Below are 23,508 nucleotides of genomic sequence, written 5' to 3' on the forward strand. Positions count from 1 at the left end.
TTCACAATTTGATAAAGGGAAGTTTTTAGAGCTCTTCTCAAAAGTTAAGCTTATGAGAGCTGTCTCAAAGTTTCCAATGAAAAGCATAATTACATTTCTAGGCTTATTACTCATGTCAAAATTCAAGTGAATCACAAAAATGAAGTTCTCCTGTATCTCTATATGTTTTTTTCTTTAAATTTCAGTTTTAATAACCCACTTTCATTGGTGAATCCTGGATGCAACAATAGGCAGTTTTATCTCTTTATACACTGTCTAATGAGCAAACATTTGGACTAAGTCAGTGTATAAAAATGTGCCTTTGTTAGGGGAGTAGCAGGATGCTCCATTCTAGATTGTCCTTCTACACACTTAACTTTATTTAAGAAATGACCTCTTTTCAGGTGACAACTCCAAAAAGATTCTATTTAGGAATTCCCCACCCCATCCCCTGCCAACATATACTATAAACCCTCCTTCTATCCTGAAGAGTTTATAATGTTCCTCTAAAGAGACATTAAAACAAGTGAAAATAGGATTATAATCAAGTAGGGCATATGATCTCAACTAGTACTATCAAACTTCGAGATGCATTTTTAAATGCTAATAAGTTAGATTTTAAACAGTATATTTTCATAAATATTCCACAGGTCAAACCTGTATTTTAGCAGATTTTTTGAGAGACAGAAAGTAACTCACAATACTATTCTCATGAACTGTACGATAAAGTTAAAAAGGTATCGTATTCTAGCTTTTTAAGACACAATAAACGAGAAGGCTAAAATCTTTTCACAGTTTGGGTTGGCTTCTATCTGCCACACTGCATTTGAAGTTTAATGGTAGACAGCTATGAAGTGTACAACTGGATATGTTTATTGATTACAGATAAGATGGAAAATGTAAAACAAAGTCAGCAGCATTACTTTCCCATCTATGGGCACAGCAATGCCACTTTAAAAGACACTTACTGTGTTGTGCCCTTTTGCTCTTCTTCCATATGTATATTCCAAAGCTAAGGTTGGTTTTGGTGGCTCATCTCTGTATAATGAAAGCCGATAGTATTATCATTGTAGGTGGTATTAGTTTCTTATGCTACCATCTTACCTGATTCATTTTTCTTTCCTCTTAAAAACTTTAATCTATTAGTAGAGAAGTTACCTTGTATAATAGCATTGAAATAAATTATATATACAAAAGAAATAAACCTGCCAAACACCATCTTAGTGGATTTTAACGGCGCATGCATGATGTGGTAGCCCCTAAAGGCACTGCTGGGGCAAATAGAGAATGCGTTGAGGCTGGCAGTGTGGATGGCCACGCTGGGCACAAGATCTCCACATCCAGGCCATGCAGGAAGCACTGACACTGGGTTTTTTTTTTTTTTTTTTTTTTTTTGAGACGGAGTCTCGCTCTGTCGCCCAGGCTGGAGTGCAGTGGCATGATCTCAGCTCACTGCAAGCTCTGCCTCCCGGGTTCACGCCATTCTCCTGCCTCAGTCTCCCAAGTAGCTGGGACTACAGGTGCCTGCCACCATGCCCGGCTAATTTTTTTTTTTGTATTTTTAGTAGAGACGGGGTTTTACTATGTTAGCCAGGATGGTCTCGATCTCCTGACCTCGTGATCCGCCCGCCTCGGCCTCCCAAAGTGACACTGGGTTTATACTCAGCTGTGACCTGAGGAGCTAGGAACCTAATGACTGTCAATTTAAAACATCAATGCAAGATTTGGCCAGGCATGGTGGCTCATGCCTGTAATCCTAGCACTTTGGGAGGCCGAGGCGGGTAAATTGCTTGAGTTCAGGAGTTCAAGACTAGCCTGGGCAACATGGCAAAACCCTGTCTCTACAAAAAAAAAGGTAGTACATGCCTGTAGTCCCAGCTGCTCAGGAGGTTGAAGTGGGAGACTCACTTGAGCCTGGGAAGTCGAGGCTGCAGTAAGCCCAGATCGTGCCACTGCACTCCAGCCTGGGTGACAGAGAGACATCCTGTCTCAAAAAAATGAAAACAATGCAAGACGTTAATGCAGTTCTCTAGCAGTTCTTTATCTTAAATCACAGCTCAAACACGGGCATCATTTAGATAGTGATAGTAATAAATTATATCAACAAGTCTTTAAAATCAGTAATGATTAGGAAAATATTAAAACAATTTGCTGAATTATTTATACTATAGCTTATATTGCTGGTAAGCAGTTTTATGGTGTATATATATTTAATTTTTTATTATGGTAAAGAACACATAAGATATAATTTATCCTACCTATTTTTAAGTGTACAATTCAGTAGTATTAAATATATTCACATTGTTATATAACCAATATTCAGAAAACTCTCACAAAACTGAAACTCCATACCCATTAAACAACTTCTTATTTTCCCTTCTCTCTAGTCCTTGGTAACTACCATTCTACTTTTTGTTCCTATGAGTTTGATTATTCTAGATATCTCATATAAGTGGAATCATATGATTGATATATATATATTTTTTTTTTTTTTTGCAGTGGCACTATCTTGGCTCACTGCAACCTCTGCCTCCCAGGTTCAAGTGATTCCCGTGCCTCAGCCTCCCAAGGAGCTGGGATTACAGGGGCCCGCCACCATGCTTGACTAATTTTTGTATTTTTAGTAGAGATGAGGTTTCACTATGTTGGCCAGGCTGATCTCGAACTCCTGACCTCAAGTGATCTGACCACCTCGGCCTCCCAGAGTGCTGGGATTACAGGTGTGAGCCACTGCACCCAGCCCAATATTTGTTTTTTGTTTGTTTGTTTCTGGCTTATTTCACTTAGCATAATGCCCTCAAGGTTCATCCATGTTGTAGCATGTGACAGCATTTCCTTCCTTTTTAAGGCCAAATTATATTGCTACATATCTTTATTTTACTTTCTTATTTTATTTTATTGAGACAGGGTCTCACTCTGTCATGCAGGCTAGAATGCAGTGGCATGATCACACCTTACTGCAGCCTCAACCTCTCGGGCTCAAATAATCCTCCCACCTCAGCTTCCTGAGTAGCTGGGACTACAGGTGTGCACCACCACACCCAGCTAATTTTTGTATCTTTTGGTACAGACGAGTTCTCACTATGTTGGCCAGGCTGCTCTTAAACTCCTGAGTTCAAGCGATCTGCCTGCCTTGCCCTCCCAAAGTGCTAGGATTACAGGCATGAGCCACTGCACCCGGCCCCATGTCTATCCTTAGATTGGAGAAGAAAGAGAAATGATTTTTAAATTTGTGACTTATATAATTATGTTTATTAAATATTCTGAATATCACCCCTGCATACATCTTTTGAATACATTATATAGATAGTAATATTTGGTTATATTTCCTGAAAGATAGAAATTTTATCAAGCAAAATGCTACTTTTAAGACAAAATTTATAAGATCTGATATTTAACTGTATTTTAGAGAATTAACCTTTTCCTAAGTAGACTACTGAAGAATTGAAATTAAAACTTTTCAGGGCCGGGTGTGGTGGCTCACACCTGGATTCCCAGTACTTTGGGAGGCTGAGGCAGGCGGATCACCTGAGGTCATGAGTTCGAGACCAGCCTGACCAACATGGAGAAACCCTGTCTCTACTAAAAATACAAAATTAGCTGGGCGTGGTGGCACATGCCTGTAATCCCAGCTACTCGGGAGGCTGAGGCAGGAGAATCACTTGAACCCGGGAGGCAGACGTTGCAGTGAGCCGAGATGGCGCCATTGCACTCCAGCCTGGGCAACAAGAACGAAACTCCATCTCAAAAAAAAAGAAAGAAATTAATACTTTTCAACTCAATGTACTATTTTGTAGTATTTTATCCTAAGCTGATGTTGTATTAGATGATTTGTTTCTGACAGGAAACATCTAAATGTGGTCTAAAAAGACCCATGATTCCTGGATATGGAAAGATAAAACAGGTGTTACTGTTGATAGTTCCTCTGAGAAACAATATTGTTGGTGAAAGGAATTACATAAAAGTAGGAATTTATTATTTGTATCCTTTAATAATATTTTTCAAATGAGTGATGTTTCTTTAATGTGACCTTAACACCAAATTCCATCTCTTCTGATGATTTTGGAGAAGTTATAAGCTATATGTATTCAAATGAAGGGAATAGAGAAATATCTTCCAAAAATGATTGAAGGCTTTCCTCATCAGCTTCCTGAAACATCTACCAATCATAATCCTCAATCTTAATCTGACGGCCTGCTTCTACAGTATACGTTAGGAAATATATAAAATAAATGATAAAATATCCAGTTTGAGGACCAACACTGTGCTTCAAAAATGTACCCCTGAGCAACTAAAGCTTACAATGAATGTTCAAATAATTAGATTAGGTAGAATAAAAATAATTTAAATATCAGAGTAGCATAGTCAAAAAGAAGGTAAATACTATTGTAGGCTGGGTCATTATGGTAACATTTCTTCCTCAAATAGGGAAATCCAGTATTAGTCTCATATAATTTTTGGCTTATTGTTAGTTTTATCTTTAAAGGCACTCTTAAAGGTTATACTAAGGATTTGCTAAGAATTAAATATTTTGTTTGGGTCTTAAAATCGTTCCCCTTCCTCATGTCTTTTAGATCTAACTTGCCCTATACAACTAGAATAAGCATAAATGTAGTTTAAAGGTTAACATAACACTTACCTGTCAAGACACCTTAGAATAATAGTAGTCTTTCCCTGGAAATTAAAAAAGAAGGAATACTGTGTTAATGTCATTCATATGTAAAAATTGTATTATTGTTCATAATTGTGGCCCAAAATAGATTTTTAGTCAATTGAATGATAAATTACCTGGAAACTAAAAACTAAAAACTTTCGGAATTGTTCTCAAGTTTGATAAGTGGAAAAAGTTAACTGTCAACTTTCCATCACAGTGTAACTACACTGCTATTATTATAATTATAAAGTCCCACAGATGACAAATACTAGCAAATCATACCTCACTTAAGTGGTCAACTTGGCAGCTGTCTTAAATTTTTTCTCTACTTATCAATGTTAATTACTGGTTAAGCTGATGCTTAGTGTCTTTTAAAATGTTTTAATTCCAATTGTTGAAGTGGAAATAAAGAAAAAGGTAACATACAAATAAAGGATACATTGTAAATATGTTCAAAGTAAGCAATTCAGATACTGCATTAGAGTAATTTGTTTTAAGTCCAGAGGATGTACTTATTCCAAGTTTCTGTTTATTTTTATTTTATTTTTGAGACAGAGTCTCACTCTGTCGCCAAGGCTGGAGTGCAGTGGCATGATCTTGGCTCACTGCAACCTCTGCCTCCTGGGCTCAGGTGATTCTCCTGCCTCACGCTCTCAAGTAGCTGGGATTACAGGTGCACACCACCACGCCCGGGTAATTTTTGTATTTTTAGTAGAGACAAGGTTTTGCCATGTTGGCTAGGCTGGTCTTGAACTCCTGGCCTTATCTGATCTGCCCACCTCGGCCTCCCAAAGTGCTGGGATTACAGGTGTGAGCGACCACACCTGGCCCCAAGTGTCTTTTTAGGAGTAAGGAAATACAAGTTCTGGCCTAGTTCCTACCACTTGTCATGCAACTTAACTTCACAGCTTAGCCAGGGACTAGCTCAGTGGTTTATATCATTTTTAAAAAATAGTAAAATCCTTTTTTTTTTTTTTTAAACAAAAGACCCCTTGCAAGGAAACAGATAAAAGAGAAACAGCAGGGCAAGCTCCACTGGAGGAAACCTTCAGGCTCTAAAGAAAATAATTTGGAGAACTCTGGATTGCCAAAAACACAGAACACTTATTATATGTGTTTTTGTTTTTACTAAAAAACCTACAGTTTTTGACAAAAAAGATAATTACTCCAGATTACATCTGGAATATGATCAAATTGAGTAAATTTTTTGTAATGAGATATATTAAAAAATAACTGGGGCCGGGCGCGGTGGCTCACGCCTGTAATCCCAGCACTTTGGGAGGCCGAGGCGGGCGGATCATGAGGTCAGGAGATCGAGACTATCCTGGCTAACATGGTGAAACCCTGCCTCTACTAAAAATACAAAAAATTAGCCGGGCATGGTGGCAGGTGCCTGTAGTCCCCGCAACTCGGGAGGCTGAGGCAGGAGAATGGCGTGAACCCAGGAGGCAGAGCTTGCAGTGAGCCGAGATTGTGCCACTGCACTCCAGCCTGGGTGACAGAGCAAGACTCCGTCTCAAAAAAAAAAATAAATAAATAACTGGAATTGTACAACAATATAAAAATGTATATTATTGAAGGATGTTTATTGGCCAGTGTTATATCAAACTGAAAAACTAAAAACAACCTACATGTCCCCAAATAGGTGACTGGCTAAATTAATTATGGTTAAACCATATAATAGAATAATATATAGCTATTAGGAATGACAATGTAGAAATATACTTACTGACATAGTAAGACATTCATAATAGATCAGCATGACTCTTTTCAATTAAAAAATACTTTTCCTGCTTCCTTGAAGTACACACACACACATACATTGAGAGAAACAAACACACAAATAAATGTAGAGGGACATCACTATGTTAATAATGATTATTTCTAGCTGATGGATTTGAAGGTTATCAATGTTTTTAAGAAAATCAGTATTTTCTGCCGGGCGTGGTGGCTCACGCCTGTAATCCCAGCACTTTGGGAGGCCGAAGTGGGTGGATCACGAGGTCAGGATATCAAGACCACCCTGGCTAACATGGTGAAACCCCAACTCTACTAAAAATACAAAAAAATCAGCCGGGCATGGTGGCGGGCGCCTGTAGTCCCAGCTACTTGGGAAGCTGAGGCAGGAGAATGGTGTGAACCTGGGAGGTGGAGGCTGCAGTGAGCCAAGATCACACCACTGCACTCGAGCCTGGGTGACAGAGCAAGACTCCGTCTCAAAAGAAAAAAAAAGAAGAAAATCAGGATTTTCTAATTTTCCTACAGTGAACTTGTATCATATGTAGTATGCTGTAAACGTTTTAAATTAATAAGGGCTACATTACCTAAAAAGTAATGTACTCTACAAGAAAGTAGAATAAGAATTGGGAGGAATTTTAAATAATATCTAGCCAATTTCCTCAAATTTTCATGGTACACCAGTATTGATTGATTTAAATCACTCCTCCCTCTTTTTTTTTTTTAAAATTTTTTGTTTTTGAGACAGAGTCTCCCTCTGTTGCTTAGGCTGGAGTGCAGTGGCACCATTTTGGCTCATGAAACCTCTGCCTCTGGGTTCAAGTGATTCTCATGCCTCAGCCTCCAGAGTAGCTGGGATTACCAGTATGCACCACCATGTGCAGCTAATTTTTCATATTTTTTAGTTGAGATGGGGTTTCACTATGTTGGTCAGGCTGGTCTTGAACTCCTGGCCTTAAGTGATCTTCCCACCTCAGCCTTCCAAAGTGCTGGGATTACAGGCTTGAGCCACCATGCCTGGCCTTAAATCACTTTTATTATTATTTCATATAAATGTATAATACTATATGGTAACAATTCCAAATTAACATAAACTAATCTGGGAACTGAAATCAAGTTTTAGATTATCATTAAAATTACAACCCAAAATTTAAAAATTCATTAGTACACTGTGGTCCCCTGAGAATGTGGCCATAGTCTTGTGGGTTTCCTAATTCAAGAAACATTGACCTAGTACAAGTTCATTTAGAGACCATCGAAATGAATCCCATCTTCCCTCCCATTGCCTCAGTCACCCCAGATGTCCAGCCCTCTCCTCTGACCCATTATCCCTGGAACTCTGAATTTCCTAACTCTCTAAACATCCCTTAATCTGGCCCAATAATCCCCTTCTGTCCTCCCTTCCTCTAAAATCCTTCCACTCTATGACTTCAGCTCCATGACTGGCAAACTCCCCGATATCTCAGCCTTTTCAGAATATTCTCTCCATTTGTTGGCCTTAACTGAAATATGACTTACCCTGAACCCCTTCCTCTGCAGCCTTGTTAAACGAAGCTATTTATTCTCACTACCCTATATACATTAGGATCCTCCTTGCTCCCCAGTGCCACCTATAAACAACTACCCTACCTCCCTCCTCTTGAAAAAACCTCAGAGGCTCTTATCAGTTTACCACCAGGGTTGTTGTCATCTCTTTCAGCTCACAATCTCCCTTACCTTCTCGGCTACTGTCATGAATCTTCTTCACACCCACATGGGTCTTGGCAATCCACCTGACATCTGGAGCTCTCAGTGCATTTGCCTCCCAATGGAGGCCTTTTCCCTCACTCTACTTTTGCCATGGTCACTTCCAAGGTTACATCTTGAAGCTTTCCAGTTTCACTGGAAACTGCACTGCTTCCAAAATCACATGTACAAACAACACCTTCTCTAACCACTTCTTCAGGCATCCCCACAGTAATAACTCTTTGACCTTAGTGAAAGGTCTCAAATGTCCATTGACACCCCTCTTCCCCCCACTAAGAGTCGCTCCTACTCCATCAGCCTCTTCCTACCTTCGCTTTTCTCCTTTTCCATCTCAGAGCCCATAGTTTATCATTACAATCATCTCTGGTAAATATCATCCATGCCCTGAGCTCCCTCACTTTGCACTGTACCCAACCAGCAAAGACCGCCCCGGGTAATCACCTTCCTTCTCCATGCCTGCACCCGTGCAAGTGAGTGATGGTGGAGAAAAACCATGTACTCTGGGCAGATTAGTATCAAACTAACACCCATCATCAAAATGGCAGTCAACGATGATTGGCAATCCTATTACATTCCTCTAGTATGATCTCTTTCCCATTTGTTGGAATATCTGCTTCATACATTTTTCTTGATCATCTTAGAATTCTCCACACTCTTCACCTGAATTACTTCTCTTTCCTTACTTCTCACCTTCAAGCTTTAGCCATCACTCTCTTCAGGAGGCTTTCCTAGTCTCCCAACTTTCTGGGGTGAGTTAAGTGCCCTCTCTGTTTTCCACCACAGCATTTGTCTCATGGTATTGTCATTGTTGGTGTACAAGTCCTGATACACAAGTTCCTTCCCAGTAGAGAATGCCTTTCATTCCTGTTTCCACAGTGTCTAGCAGGATGCTTAGCATATAAAAGCTGTTGGATCAATGTCAACCGAATGGATGAACAGATGGTTGGAAGGAGAAAGAGAAGGCAGAAGGGCAGTGGGCTTCTTTGGTAAAGGGTGATTACTATTAATTGAACGAAAGAAACATTAATTGCTTCTCTTTATCTTCCAAAATAATGTTCTCCATGAAGCAGAATCAGATACTTTTTTCTTTCTTTTTTGAAACAAGGTCTCCCTCTGTTGCCCAGGCTAGAGTGTAGTGGCACAATCACGGTGGCTCACGGCAGCCTTGACCTCCTGGGCTCAAGTGATCCTCTCGCCTCAGCCTTCCATGAAGCTGGGACTACATACCGGTGAGCACCACCACACCCGGCTAATTGTTTTATTATTATTATTTTTTGAAAGACTGGGTTTTGCCATGTTGCCTAGGTTGGTCTCGAACTCCTGGGCTCAAGCAATCCATCTGCCTCAGCCTCCCAAAGTCCTAGGATTACAAGCATGAGCTACTGCACTCAGCAGAATCACATACTTTTTAAAGAACAGTATCCTCAAAAGTTTTAGATATCAAGGGAGTTCCCAAATCATCAGAAACAAAATTACTTTTGTTACTAAAAACAAAAAACAGTTTGTATATGCCACATATTGCCATCAAGAAAAAGGGGTGGTTTCACAAGTAACAAAACAAAACAAAACAAAACAAAACAAAACAAGACAAAACAGGGTATCATGACTACAAGGGAGTCAAGAATAACTGTTACAGAGAGTGCTAAGAGGATACTGGTAGGGGTATTTTGTATGTGAGCATTTGTATGATGGAGTCAGTAATCAGTACCATTAGTATAAGCCATTCTGTCTAATATTCTGTGTACAGAATGTTTTCTGTAATAGAAATGTATTTGTACCATAAGAATAGTACTAGTTATTTACTCATTTATTTAAATCCATGAATGTACCTACATGGCAGTAAGATAAAATGTAGGAAACTGTTAAGTACTATGCCTAATATGAAAATGACGTGCATCATAATAGTAAACTCATGAAATAACGCGTAGCCAGACGCGGTGACTCATGCCTGTAATCCCAGCATTCTAGGAGGCTGAGATGGGTGGATTGCTTGAGTCCAGGAGTTCGAGGTCAGCCTGGGCAATGCAGTGAAACTCCGTCTCTATTAAAAATACAAAAAATTAGCCGGGTGTGGTGGTGGTGCATGCCTGTAATCCCAGCTACTTGAGGTAAAATCACCCAAGCCAGGCAAGTCAAGGCTGCAGTGTGCTGAGATCGCACCACTGCACTCTAGCCTGGGCAACCAGAGCGAGACCCTGTCTCAAAAAAAGAAATAACATGCTTATAAAATATATACTTATATAGTTGGGTTAAAATTTTAAAATATAAATGATCTCTATGATAATTTTATTTTAAAGAATTAAGTTTGAATTTTAAAAAGTGGGCCAATATGAAAACTCTGGAAAATAAAGAAATTAAAAACAAAATAAAAACATTAAGTGATTAGAATTTTACTATCCATATTTCTCATTTTTAGTAGAATGTTTTATTTACATATTTGTATAATTGGGATCATGTCATGTTTGACACTTGTGTCCTGCTTTTTTAATTCAGATTACATTCTTACATCACTAAAACCTTTTTCATGGTTGTATAGGTATTTCTCCCAATATATGCAATCTTAATGTTGTATATAAAACCCCCAATGGAGGGTGTCCAGTTGTGCAGGGAGGACCTTCTGGGACTCATCTGGAGACAAGACGGGTGCTCAGGCAGCCTGGGCACTGACGTTGCCCAGTGAACATGTAGTCTTGCTGATGCAGAGTTTAGTTTCTGAAAGCTTCCTATTTGTCAATGCGCTTAAGTGGAAGCATGGAGCACAGAAAGTGAACAGCAATTCGAACCCCACACAGAAATGAGCTATGGCACTACATGAATTTCAGCGTCTTGCATTTGGCAAGCCTTGACCTTTTTGTGTCACCAGCCATTTTGCCTTCCTGGCAGGAACTCTGTGGGCCAGGCAAAGCTGCATGAAGATATGATGCATATGTTCCTGCTCTGTGTGGCCACTTCCAAGCCTTTCTGTATGCTTGGCCAAGTAAAACAGAGACTTACAGCAAGTGGGGAGGGGTCTCTGCCTACCAATCAGTGGTCCAATGGGAATGCTGCCATATTTTCCCCAGATTTTTCAAAATAATTAATAACCCTGTAACAAATATCATTACACAGTTCAATTATTCCTTTAATGAGATTTCTAAAAGTAAAGTAACAATCTAAAATATAAAATTGTTAAGATACTGACTTACTGATTTACAGACTGACTTAGATATTTAAATGAATCCTAGCTTTTATACTCAATTGTGGTAGAAGACCTGAATATTTTCAAATCACGAAATAAAAAATAGTTTAAATATATTTTTCTAAAATTTTGTTTACTATTATAGTTTTTCCTAGATTAATAATAAGCACTTTTTAATTCATGCTAAACCAGATTGGTCATCTGGTTAAAGTGCTGAAGTATCTACATTTTAATCAAAGTATTAAAAGATATTTTACCAATGGTTGTTAAATCATCACAATAATTGAAAAAAAGAAAGCATTACCCCAGTTTTACTGCCAATGAAGAAAACAGATTTTTCTCCAATTTCAGCTCCATCACCTTCACTTCTATTAATTCCTCTTTTTTCCACTTCAGCTTTTGCAATTTCCCAGAGAGTTTCACTACATGAGAGGCAGAAAAAACAAAATTGAGGGAAAAAGAATTCTTTCAAATATTTATTTCAAGCTCAGAGAAATTTTATTTCAGTATAATTTATGAAACAAATGAACATTATTTTCTGAGGAACAATAATCTGGTAAAACATCTGAGGATTACTCATTCTATGATTTTGTTTTTCTTTTCTTGCTTTGAACTAGTTCTTTGAAGAATACTGAAATTGATAAGCAGAGCCTTTATTGCCAGGATTTGAGGCTGTCTTATTTGGGGCTTCCCCTAAGGTTCACAGCTGTGTATGTTAGCTTCTCAGACACACATGGAGGTACAATGACTTTGGGAATGTACAAATTGAAAACCACAAACATTTAAGTCACCTAGGAAGATGGGAAAAGTACAATACCAGTGTATCAAATAATCTTTCCTCCCTGAAACATTTCTTTTTTGTTTTTTAAATTATGGTTTTGGGTAAAAAAAAAATCTTTTTTTTAAATATAAAAGTATATGGGAGGCTGAGGCAGGAGGATCACTTGAGATCAGCCTAGGCAATATAGGAAGACCCCATCTCTACAAATAATAATAATAATAATAATAATAATAAATTAGCATGGGGGAGGGATAGCATTAGGAGAAATACCTAATGTAAATGATGAATTAATGGGTACAGCAAACCAACATGGCACATGTATACATATGTAACAAACCTGCACGTTGTGCACATGTACCCTAGAACTTAAAGTATAAAAAAAGAAGATGAAGAAGAAAAGAAACAAACAAAAAAAATTGGCTGAGGCTGGGAGCTGTGGTTCACACCTGTAATCCCAGCACTTTAGGAGGCCAAGGTGGGTGGATCACTTGAGGTCAGGAATTCAAGACCAGCCTGGCCAAAATGGTAAAACCCCATCTCTACTAAAAAAAAAAAAAAAAAAAAAAAAATTAGCCAGGTGTGGTGGCGGGTGTCTGTAACTCCAGCTACTCAGGAGGCTGAGGCACGAGAATCACTTGAACTCGGGAGGTGGATGTTGTATTGAGCCAAGATCGTGCCACTGCACTCCAGCCTGGGCAACAGAGCGAGACTCTGTCTAAAAAAAAAAAAGAAAAAAGAAAAGAAATTAGCTGGGTGTGGTGACATGCACTGGTGGTCCCAGCTACTAGGGAGGCTGAGGCAGGAGGATTGCCTGAGCCCTGGAGGTCGAGGCTGCAGTAAGCATGATGACATCACTGCACTCCAGCCTGGATGACACAGCAAGACCTTGTGCGCACCCCCCCCAAAAAGAAACCATAAAGAAAGAAAGAAAAAAAACCCTAAAACCACAAACATTTTGAAAACCATCCTTTCATTCATTTCTTTACACAGATACATAACTTTACACAATAAAATCATATATATATTAATTAAAGCCTAAGTGAAAATGGAATATTAAACTAAAAACTAACCATGGGCAAGACTTGATAGGTCCTAGCCTGATTCTGCTACTTCCTATGTATGTGAACTTGGGAAAATTACCTAACCTCTTTAAATCTTTCATTCCTTAATTAAACAAATATTTATTGAGCACCTAATATATGCAATCCTCTGTGCTATTCCCCAGGCTCAATTGTTTCTCTATCTCTAAAATGCCAATAAAAAAGAATACCAGCTTTATAGGATTGTCATAATTGTTAAAATATGTATGTAGTTTAGGGCATGGCCTATACAATTACAAAAATTATTGAGGGCTTGTAATTATTACTATTCAAGAACCAGGAAAAAAGAAGAAGGGTCAAAACAGGAGTCCTTAAATGTTTGCACTAAAATTCATGCATTTATTTCACAGATGAGCCTTCAGAACTCAGTTTGGGGCTGTTTGCTCTTCATTTACACAACACTTTCAAAATGTGAGGATCTGCTTTCCAAATACCCAGCAGAGAGGAAAGACAGAGGTGCTGCAGTCAGCCATGTCACCTGCGGAAATCGGGAAGTATAACCATAGCTTTATAACTGTACCCAATCATCCTGTGATGGAAAGCTGACAATTCTCCACACTATCCCAAGGAAAGAAAAAGATTTATCCTGCTCTGTGATGCACTCCCTGACCCCTCTCCCCGACGTGCTTATAAATTGTTGAGAGAAGGTTTAGGAATATCTTGAGAACAGGCAATTAAAATGAATATCATAGAATTGAAAGGCTAGAATATAGTTTACAAACCCTCTCCCGTTTCCCCCCTTAAAAGTGATGTTATACTTTCCACAGTGCCTTCCAAGTTTCCCCTCGCTTATTACTGCGAACCTCCGCTCCAGGAGGGGAGGCCCCTGGGGAGAGGAGGCTTTGTGGTCTAGCTCATCGCCGAATGTCCTGCTCCGGAAGTAGTCTCTGGCCTGCAAGAAACTTTTAGTCAATCATTGAATGGGTGGCGTTGCTGATCTTTCCAAATCTCTCACTTTTCTACCTAGGGAACTTTCTTTCCTGTTTGCGGCAGAATCTTTATGCTCAAGGCTGGTTCCTAGGTCCCCGACCCTGCAGACCCTGGTGGCAAGTAGCCACCCCCACAATCTTCCAACAGCTTGGCCCGCCTGGGCTTCCTCTCGCCAGGAATACTCTCAGCAGCCTTTCCCTCGCAAGCCGGGTTCAGGGAATACCTGGACATCGTCGACGGCCGGGCTGCAGCAAACGTCACACGCTCGGAGTAGGGACCAGCCTAGAATCAGGCGGCCAGCTCCGCAAGGAGTCTGGGAGTGAGACCTTCTGGGTTGCCATGGGAGCGACGTCGCGGCCGCCGTTGCGTGGGAGAGGGGCATCATGGGAAGTGTAGTTCTCAGGAGTCCTTTTACATCCCATTCTCAGCCTCAAGATTTAGGATTGCTTTTAGATCCCAAGTTAGTAACTCCTTGTTACCTCCTAGAACGAGATGATAAGTGATTACAAACCTGGGATCTAAAAGCAATTGTTTCTGGGCTGGAAGTGTTCTTTTCTTTTAAAATTTTTTTACTGGGTGTCAACAATATGCCAAGGGTCTCTCCCCTCTCTCATCTTTCACTGTTTTCTTCCCAATCGCCATGATTTAGGAATAGAGGGTGTAACAATCTCTTGAGCTGTTTTCTAGTAATTTACTAGAAGCAAGGAATATTCGGACTTTAAAATTTAAAATAAGGCACGTAATTTTAATATTTTCCAACTTTCTAGATGTTTAGTTGTTTCAAGTTTTATTCAATAGCACATTGGGTAATTATTAATAAATTAATGAAGCCAGTGCATCTCCTACATACTTCATTTACTTTATGAATGTAGATTATTTTATTTTGGAACTTTGTGGTCTCTTTATAGATCTCCAGGAGTGTCCATAAATAACGAACATTGAAATAAATAACAATCATTGAATATGCAAGGCCCTATGCTACACAGAATAAGGAATAAAGAGATGAGTAAGAAAAGATCACTACCCTTAAGAAAGACATACTCAGCTAATTATAAGCACCTAAGGAAGTGAGTGATCTAAGCTATTGTATAGAGGTACAAAAATTTCATGAGGGCAACTGACTAATTATGCCTGAAGGAGATAGTGAAACATTCATGGCACTGATAGTATTTGGTCTGTGTTGAATGCTGAGTAGACTCAGGCTTTCTAGCCTAAGAGGCCCTGAATATTTGAAGGAGATACCCTCCTTCTAATCCTCTACTATTCGCTTGATTTCTATGGTGTGATGTTCAAGGACATGGGCTTTGGCGTGAGATGGACCTAGGTTCAAGTTCTGACTCGGCCGCGCTGGCAAAGTTGTCACATTGCCACATCAGGTAAATCACTGAATTTCTGATCCTGTAAAGCGGGAAAGATTGTGAATCTTATGAGAGATAAATGTAGGTAAAACATAACTTACGTGTGTGTCTGACGCATTATAACTGCTTAATGCACAGCATTAGGAGATATACCTAATGCTAAATGACGAGTTAATGGGTGCAGCAAAACAACATGGCACATGGATACATATGTAACAAACATGCACATTGTGCACATGTACCCTAAAACCTAAAGTATAATAATAAAAAAAAACTGCTTAATGCTTGTTATTATTGTGTGATAAGCTGCTGGTCAGCAACTTGGAACAAAGAAACACAAGGAACACATTCCTGGAAACAAGGCTGGTGGTTGATAAAAGGGTGTTTATTTCAGAAAAAGTCATTGGGAACAAAATCCTCCCAACATCTAGGTATATTTTGGAGACATAAAGAACACTAAGTTGCACATAGGAAGGGAATTAATGGGAGTAGAGCTCACCGAAGAAAGGATGATTTTTCAAAGGAGGCTTATACATCTGTCATTGAATCAACAACTATAGCCTGGTGCTAAGCCAGCCTTTAAGCTCACAAACTGATATGGGACAGATTGTAATGGATTGTAATGATTTGGGATCTAGAACTTCAGAATACTTTTGCATGCTAGTTAGGAAGGCCTGTTGATATTGATAGCAATAACGACAGCTAACATTTTTGCCAAGTGCTTGCTATGTACTGGGCAGAGTACTCAGTACTAGTACTTCAAAAGCACACTTGTTTGAATAACTGGGAGAAGTGTTTGAAGGAGGGAGCTTGGTAATGAGGAAAGTGAAGGTGACCCGGCTGGGCCCTGATCAGCAGCATTGATTCAGGGTTGATTCAGTTGATCTGACTGAGCAGGTGAGTTCCCCTTTCTTCCCTCATTCCTCTTGAGGCCTTCATACTTGGGCAAAGAAAGTGACTTTCCTGGGTAGATGAAGATTGTTCTTAAGGTAAGAATGGAAGGAGAAGGAGACAATTTTATGCTGCTTTCTGGATGGAATGAGCAACAGTGCAGAAGGGTAAAGGCATGTGCAAGATGTATTTGAGAAACTGAATAGTTTGGGTTGCGATCATATAAAGTGCCTGGTGGAGCTACAGTGGAAGAGCAAACTGGGCAGGTAGATGGGGCTACTGTGAAGGATGCTGTAGTCTAGACTTTACTGTGTTGGTTATGATAAACCAAACAGGGTTTAAAAATAGGAATGTGTCATGATTAGCCATGAGTTTCAGTGAGACAATTTTTTGCAGCTGTGTGAAGGATGGTCCGGCACCTAGAAGACCATGTGGAGGCTATTAACAATAGCTAGGAAAGTGACAGGCAGAGTTTTAAATTTTTTTCCCTTGTTTTCAAAGTTATATAAGCTAATTGTAGAGGAAAAAAGGTATGCACAGAAAATTAAGAGGGTAAAATAAGCATAAGCCAGAAGTAATAACTATTAGGTATTTTGAAAATACATTTGATACGTTTCATTCTAATCTTTTTTCTTACAAAGTTGAGATTAATTGTAAAGTTAATTAATATCCTGATTTTAACATGTATTTCCCCATATAAAATTTTAAAAATGCACCATATCAAATTTTTAAAATGCATTATAAACATAACTTTGATGGTTGCAGAATATTTCACTGCATAGATTTTTCATAATTTACTTAAGCATTCTCCTAATGTTGAGTACGTTTGGGGTGGTTCAGAGTAAACACCTAACATGAGCTGGGTTAATCACAGTCCTTCCCTGAAATTTTTCAAACTAGAATTGGGAAAAGCAAGTAATTCTACCTCTAGAGGAAATTAGCATATTTTATGCTAAATGAATTATTTTGTAGTTAGTGAGCACACATCAGACACACATCAATATGAAGGGAAAGTGCTGGCATATGTCTCACGATTCTAGTTTGTCCCTAAGGCTTGCCTGTGTCCTCACCTTTCTTATGGCTTGGTTGTTCAGCTTGCTCTTTGATTATATGAGACATCCTAATATCCTTGTAATACAATTTCTCATTTTTGTCTAAGCTAGTTCAAGTTGAATTTTGGAATTTACAGCAAAAAGAGTTCTATCTAATACAATTACTAGACAGTAGAGAGTAAGACGTTGGTAAAAGGGAGAAAAGTCAAGGTTTCTTTCTTGATTGATGAACTGGTGATCCTCTTAACCAATTTTGAGTGGCACAGAGCAGGAGAAGCAGGTTTAGAGGACATGGTGAGTTTGAGATATCATCCAGCAGACACTTGGACCATTTGGGGTCTGCTGGACTTGGCAGTTAAGTGGTCAGTGATAACCTCATGTGAAGATGTTTCGGTAGAATAGTCAGAACATGAAAGCAGTGTTGATGATACCCTATCCCTGAGGGGAACATCTTATAATCTGTACATGATCCAAAACACAAGAACTCTCCACAAGCTTTCCTAAGGTTACACTTTCTGTAAACTTTTCTCTCATAAAAGGCAACTCTTATTGGGGTTTGATAGCATTTTCCAGAAACTCAAGAAGTTAATAACATCTAAGCCATTTCCTCTGGTATTACCCAATATTCAGTTCCTAGGAACTCCTGGGAATTCATTAGAGCCACATAGTGAGAAAGGGAATTAGCCTTCTCTTACCACTGCCACTGCTAAAGAAGAGTTATTTGATTTTCATAAAACCACAATATAACCTAGCAGCACGTTCAGAAAGAGCTGCCCTTCCCCTCCCACCCCCACTCTGTTTATTAGAAAATTATGTTGGCAGGCTGGGCACGGTGGCTCACGCCTGTAATCCCAGCACTTTGGGAGGCCAAGGCGGGTAGATCATCTGAGATCAGGAGTTCGAGACCAGCCTGACCAACATGGTGAAACCCTGTCTCTACTAAAAATACAAAAAATTAGCTGGGCGTGGTGGTGGGCGCCTGTAGTCCCAGCTACTCGGGAGGCTGAGGCAGGAGAATTGCATGAACCCAGAGGGCGGAGCTTGCAGTGAGTGGAGATCGTGCCACTGCACTCCAGCCTGGGCGACAGAAAAAAAAAAAGAAAATGATGTTGGCAAAGCACAGGAAGGAAGGGTACTCAGTATTCAAGTGCGGTGCTGAACATTTGTGTCCTATTTTGGAGTTATTTGCTAATAGACCTTTCCCTAGGAAAGTTGGTATTCCTTGCCTGTTACTGGACTGCAAAATAATATAAAGCATACAATAAAGTTTTTTGGAATTATGCGAATTATAATCCAGAGTCACTGTGACTATGTACAATTTAGGTCAAATGAAATCCGACAAATAAAATCACAATATAAAGTAAATGCTTAGCTTGTCTCCTCACCCCAGCCTCTGCCCAGACCCACCAACTCTTCTTTGTAGGACTGATCTTCCCACTTAAATCCCCAATAATTGAGTGTCATAAAGATATTGAAAAAAAAAAACACCCAAGAAAAGCCTGTATGTTGGTCTCACTGAAATATAAATCTTGCTTCACTCTAAATATCTACATGTGGACTTATCTTAATTTGGAATTTAAAGGGGAAAAAATTCTTTTTGTTGCAGTTAAATCCCTTTCTTCTTCTTCTTCTTTTTTTTTTTTTCTGAGACAGAGTCTCACTCTGTCGCCCAGGCTGGAGTGCAGTGGCATGATCTCAGCTCACTGCAACCTCTGCATCCCAGGTTCAAGCACTTCTCTGCCTTGGCCTCCCAAGTAGCTGGGATTACAGGCGCCCGCCATCACACTCGGCTAATTTTTGTATTTCTAGTAGAGACGGGGTTTCACCATCGTGGCCAGGTTGGTCTTGAACTCTTGACCTCATGATCCACTCGCCTCGGCCTCCCAAAGTGCTGGGATTACAGGCGTGAGCCACCATGCCCAGCCATCCCTTTCTTCTTTTAGGGAAAAGAGAATGGGGGGAAATGTGAGAGGAGATGTCATTTCTGCATAAATCAGGTGGGCAGCAGGGAAACTGCTCTGTCCACTTCTTATCACTTCTCTGCCTCAATTTTCAAATTACTGGAGCTGTGCCTCCCTAGAAATCAGCTGCAGGGGGGGTGAGTGGGTGGGGGAAATATGTTCTTGGCATCCCACCAACAGGTAAAGCCTTTTTCTAGAGAAATATGGTTATCCACGGTGGTTACTTCTTCAGGATCATGCTTCAGGTACAATTAAGGGTTAAATGTATTGTTCTAGGAACTTGATCACTGTGTACTTTTTTTAACTGGAAGGTAGACATAAGCACATGTATTTCTTTTTAATGAAAAAAAAAAATCCAAACAGCAAACTATTAAACACATTTTTGAAACAAAGATTCTTTATAAGTTGTGACTAACTTCTCTTGTAAATTGAGAGTTAAATTCATTTCTAAGCTACGATAGTATTTGATTTTAAGGGCACACACACAATCCAGAACATTTAAGACAAATTTTTGGAACACAATTCATTCAACTTACCTATATGAAATATGAAATCATGGGAGAACCAATATTTCTATTTACCTATTTACATATTATGTGTCAATATGCACACATATGGATTAAAATTACAATTCGCCAAAACAGCTCCCTTTTATATGGATAACACAAAGCAACACTGAAGACAAAGCATGAATGCAACAGAAGGAGGTAATAACTACCATTTTCGCTGGTACTACACCTCAGCTTTGACAATGAAAACATTAGGTATTTCTTGAAGATTATTCAAAAGATAATGCTCAAAATGGGTTTTGTAAATCATTTATTATGATTGAAAGGGAAGAAAATGATAGGAGACAAATATTACAATTAAACATGTAACATTATTCTCTTGTAACCAATCATAATAACATACTTTGAATTTTTGAATGGCTATATAATTTCCCAGAAAATAAAATTTTCACATCATCAGTTACAGAAAATTGATTTCCTTCCATCAAAATATTTTATCTCTGCTCTATCAAAAATAAATGCCAAGTCTAAGGTACTACACAGTTTAAGCTAAGCCTTCACTGCTTGTTTAAATTAGAAGATTGTGGGGAGGGGCTTACCAAATGATGAATAAACTACTGCCTGAGAATAAAGCCCTCACACATAAGTAACAGCTCTGTCAAGCCTCTGGCTCACCAACTAATTATTAAATGGCTCTCTGGAAACTTAGAAACTCTTCTATATCCCAGCCAAAAGCCTTCTGAGAGTCATCACAAATTGGTTACCAGTTTATTCTCAAAAACAAATTTGCTTATTCAGTGGGCGACTGTGGCTCAAAAGACGTAGGGGAAACAGTCAATGGAAATCTATTTTGATGGGGTTTAAAAAATATTCTTTTTGTCATTATCAATAAAGTACAATATTATTTGAGCAATGTATTTCTTAGCTCTGTCCCTTCTAAGGATGCTAATACAGTATGGAACATTTTTTAAAGGCTTAATGTGAGAACAGTACATTGCCACAGGGAGAAACCAGCAAAGAAGAAAATACGAAGGCTCGGCCAGCAAATTAATTCAGCAGCTAACATTTCTCAAATTGGTTAAAAAAATGACAAAGTGATAAATATATGTCAAAAAAATAAATACAAATATTCTATACATAAATAAAATTAAGTATACTCATGATTACCATTACAATTGAACATTTTAATAATATAATTTTCATGTCTTATCACAGTTTCATTTTTATCATGAATATGAACTACATTGTTGTGACACATACTGGAATGCACTGACCACTTACATAACCTAATAAAGTAATGCATTTAAGTACTCTATCAACTAAAATTTAACCTCCTTTGACAGAAGAATTATTTTCTCTTTTCTTTTAAAAAATATTTTTGCGGCTGAGCATGGTGGCTCATGCCTGTAATCCCAGCACTTTGGAAGGCCGAGGTGGGAGGACTGCTTGAACCCAGGAGTTTGAGACTAGCCTGGACAACATAGGGAGATCCTGTCTCTACTAAAAATACAAAAATTAGATGGGCATGGTGGTGCATGTTTCTAGACCCAGCTATTCAAGAGGCTGAAGTGGGATTGCTTGATCCCAGAAGGTCGAGGCCACAGTGAGCTATGATGGCACCACTGCACTCCAGCCTGGGCAACCAGATTGAGACCCTGCCTCAAAAAAATAAAATAAAATTTCTGGAGCCAGGTGTGGTGGCTCACACTTGTAATCCCAGCACTTTGGGAGGCTGAGGAGAGAGGATCGCTTGAGGCCAGGAGTTCAAGACCAGCCTGGGCAACATAGCAAGACCCTATCTGTATATACATATGTATGTATGTGTAAGGAATCTATTTTTAAACTATAATTAGAAGGTAATGTGTGAGGAGCAAAGCTTTAAGGATGGTCTTTGTTTTTAAAGATATTATTAACAAAGCAAGGTCAAGATGACCCAGCACCAAATACAGTGAAATGTGGGCAATATTCTTGTGAACCTGGGCAGCACTGACAGCCAAGGAATGTCAGGAATCACCATGTTGTTTTAAATTTTACACTCCAGTGATGTGAAAAGGTGACGGTATACTTTCTAATACCACACAGGAGGCTCAGTTACCTAACATTATCCTGCTTTCTCACATAATGATTCATAGAGCCAGAAGATGCACTGCACCTGCTCTGAAAATGTACTCCTCACACCACTCTGCAGCTGTTTCTTATGCTGCATGTTCTACTCCTTTCCAAACATTATATCATTAATTAAAAGCACATTTAATTATAGTACTTACTATTTTGGCAGTGAACATTTCCAAATAATCAACTGGTTTACCAAATGAGAGTTTGGAATCTCCCTTTCTAAAGATTGCCAGAATATTAAAAAGGGGAAAAAAAGAAAAGAAAAGCCACATTGCACAATGTGTCTGATGACAAGGGAGAGGGGAGATGGAAAAAATGATGAATTCTTCTCATTTACCCTATAAGAAAATTAGTGTGTTGGCAAATTTTGTGTTTACGTTTTACTGTTAATATTTATTTGAATATTTAAGAATCAAATAAAAGAGACTAACCCCCTTCATTGTTAAAGTTTGGAATACCGGTGTGTGGCTGCCGTGCTGCCAGGTGTAAACGAACTTGTAGGGAGCTGATACAGCCATGGCATGGAGGACAAGGAATGAATGTTCAGGCTCCCCAGCTTTCAGAGTAAGGTGGGGCCTTTGGTCGGTCTGCTGTTTGACAGAAGAGGCTGGCTTCCCATCATTCTGGCTTGGGGTCCCTGGGTCTGGGCTGAGAGCAGTGCTGGAGCAGACAGGTGGTGAAATGCTGCCTTTTGCTGATGGAAGTTGTTTATGTAACTGGCGATCAAAAGAGTGATTTCAAGAATCTAAAACAAGGAAAACAGAACTGTTATGTTGCTGAGAAATTCTCATCACTTCCAGAAGAGAGTAAAGTGTTGGCCACAGGTGAGCTCCATTTGCAAGTGCCCAGGCTACCAGAATTCCCTTCTTTCTAGATCAAACAATGAAGTGCTTACATGTCCAGCACCATCAAGGCAGCCACACGTTTTTTCATCACTTAAACCAGCAGAAAGAGTGAATCTCAAAAACAATCAAATTGAGTGGCATTCTTAGGAAATGTGACAGTCAGTAGTACAACTCTATCAAATTATCATAAAGCCACATTAGTGAATATATGAATTAAGAAAGTTAGTGTCATATGAACTCTCTATTTTCACTAAAGACTGAGTTCCCTGATCTGCATTTAATGGTAAGCTGCTTTCACTTAAGTATAGGCTTAATTAAGAAAGACATCTATTTTTTAAAAAAAGCTTCAGATTCTGAAGAAGTAATTTCTTTTATCTGATAACATTAAGACAGCTAAAGTTTTAGGAAAATCACTTTCAATTAGAATTACACATTAGAATGTAATCCATTTATTTATTGCTTTTACTTAGAGATGTTAAAACTACATAGTTTGTTAAAAGTCATAAAGGAGCAAGTATGTTTTAATTATAAAACCCCAGTCTTTCCTCTAATGAGTCCATAAAGCAAATAACCCCAAGTGTATAAGATAATGTGTATAAAGTACCAGACAGCAATAACTTAATGCCACAACCATTTATTTTGAATCTTCTATATACCTGGCATTGGGCTAAG

The 23,508-nt window shown here is 39.0% G+C and overlaps 2 protein-coding genes across 6 annotated transcripts in view; both read right to left on the minus strand.

Annotated features, from left to right (window-relative positions):
* The window catches only part of DYNC2LI1 (dynein cytoplasmic 2 light intermediate chain 1), a 71,170-nt gene extending 56,670 nt beyond the window's left edge, over positions 1–14,500 (minus strand). For all 5 annotated transcript variants that reach the window (XM_030800408.1, XM_030800406.1, XM_030800409.1 and 2 more), the window contains exons 1-4: positions 14,329–14,500; positions 11,599–11,716; positions 4,619–4,653; positions 948–1,017 (exon numbers count right to left, since the gene is read on the minus strand). In XM_030800408.1, coding sequence (XP_030656268.1) covers positions 948–1,017; positions 4,619–4,653; positions 11,599–11,716; positions 14,329–14,336 — 231 coding nt within the window. In that variant the 5' untranslated portion in view covers positions 14,337–14,500. The remainder of the gene's footprint in view (positions 1–947; positions 1,018–4,618; positions 4,654–11,598; positions 11,717–14,328) is intronic.
* Positions 14,501–20,169: 5,669 nt separating this feature from the next.
* PLEKHH2 (pleckstrin homology, MyTH4 and FERM domain containing H2) overlaps positions 20,170–23,508 on the minus strand; it is a 132,443-nt gene continuing 129,104 nt past the window's right edge. Inside the window, exon 30 of the mRNA XM_003262788.3 lies at positions 20,170–22,736. Within this exon, the coding sequence (XP_003262836.1) occupies positions 22,551–22,736 (186 nt within the window). The 3' untranslated portion in view covers positions 20,170–22,550. The remainder of the gene's footprint in view (positions 22,737–23,508) is intronic.

The sequence above is a fragment of the Nomascus leucogenys genome, chromosome 19, assembly GCF_006542625.1.
Source record: "Nomascus leucogenys isolate Asia chromosome 19, Asia_NLE_v1, whole genome shotgun sequence".
Classification (NCBI taxonomy): Eukaryota; Metazoa; Chordata; class Mammalia; order Primates; family Hylobatidae; genus Nomascus; species Nomascus leucogenys.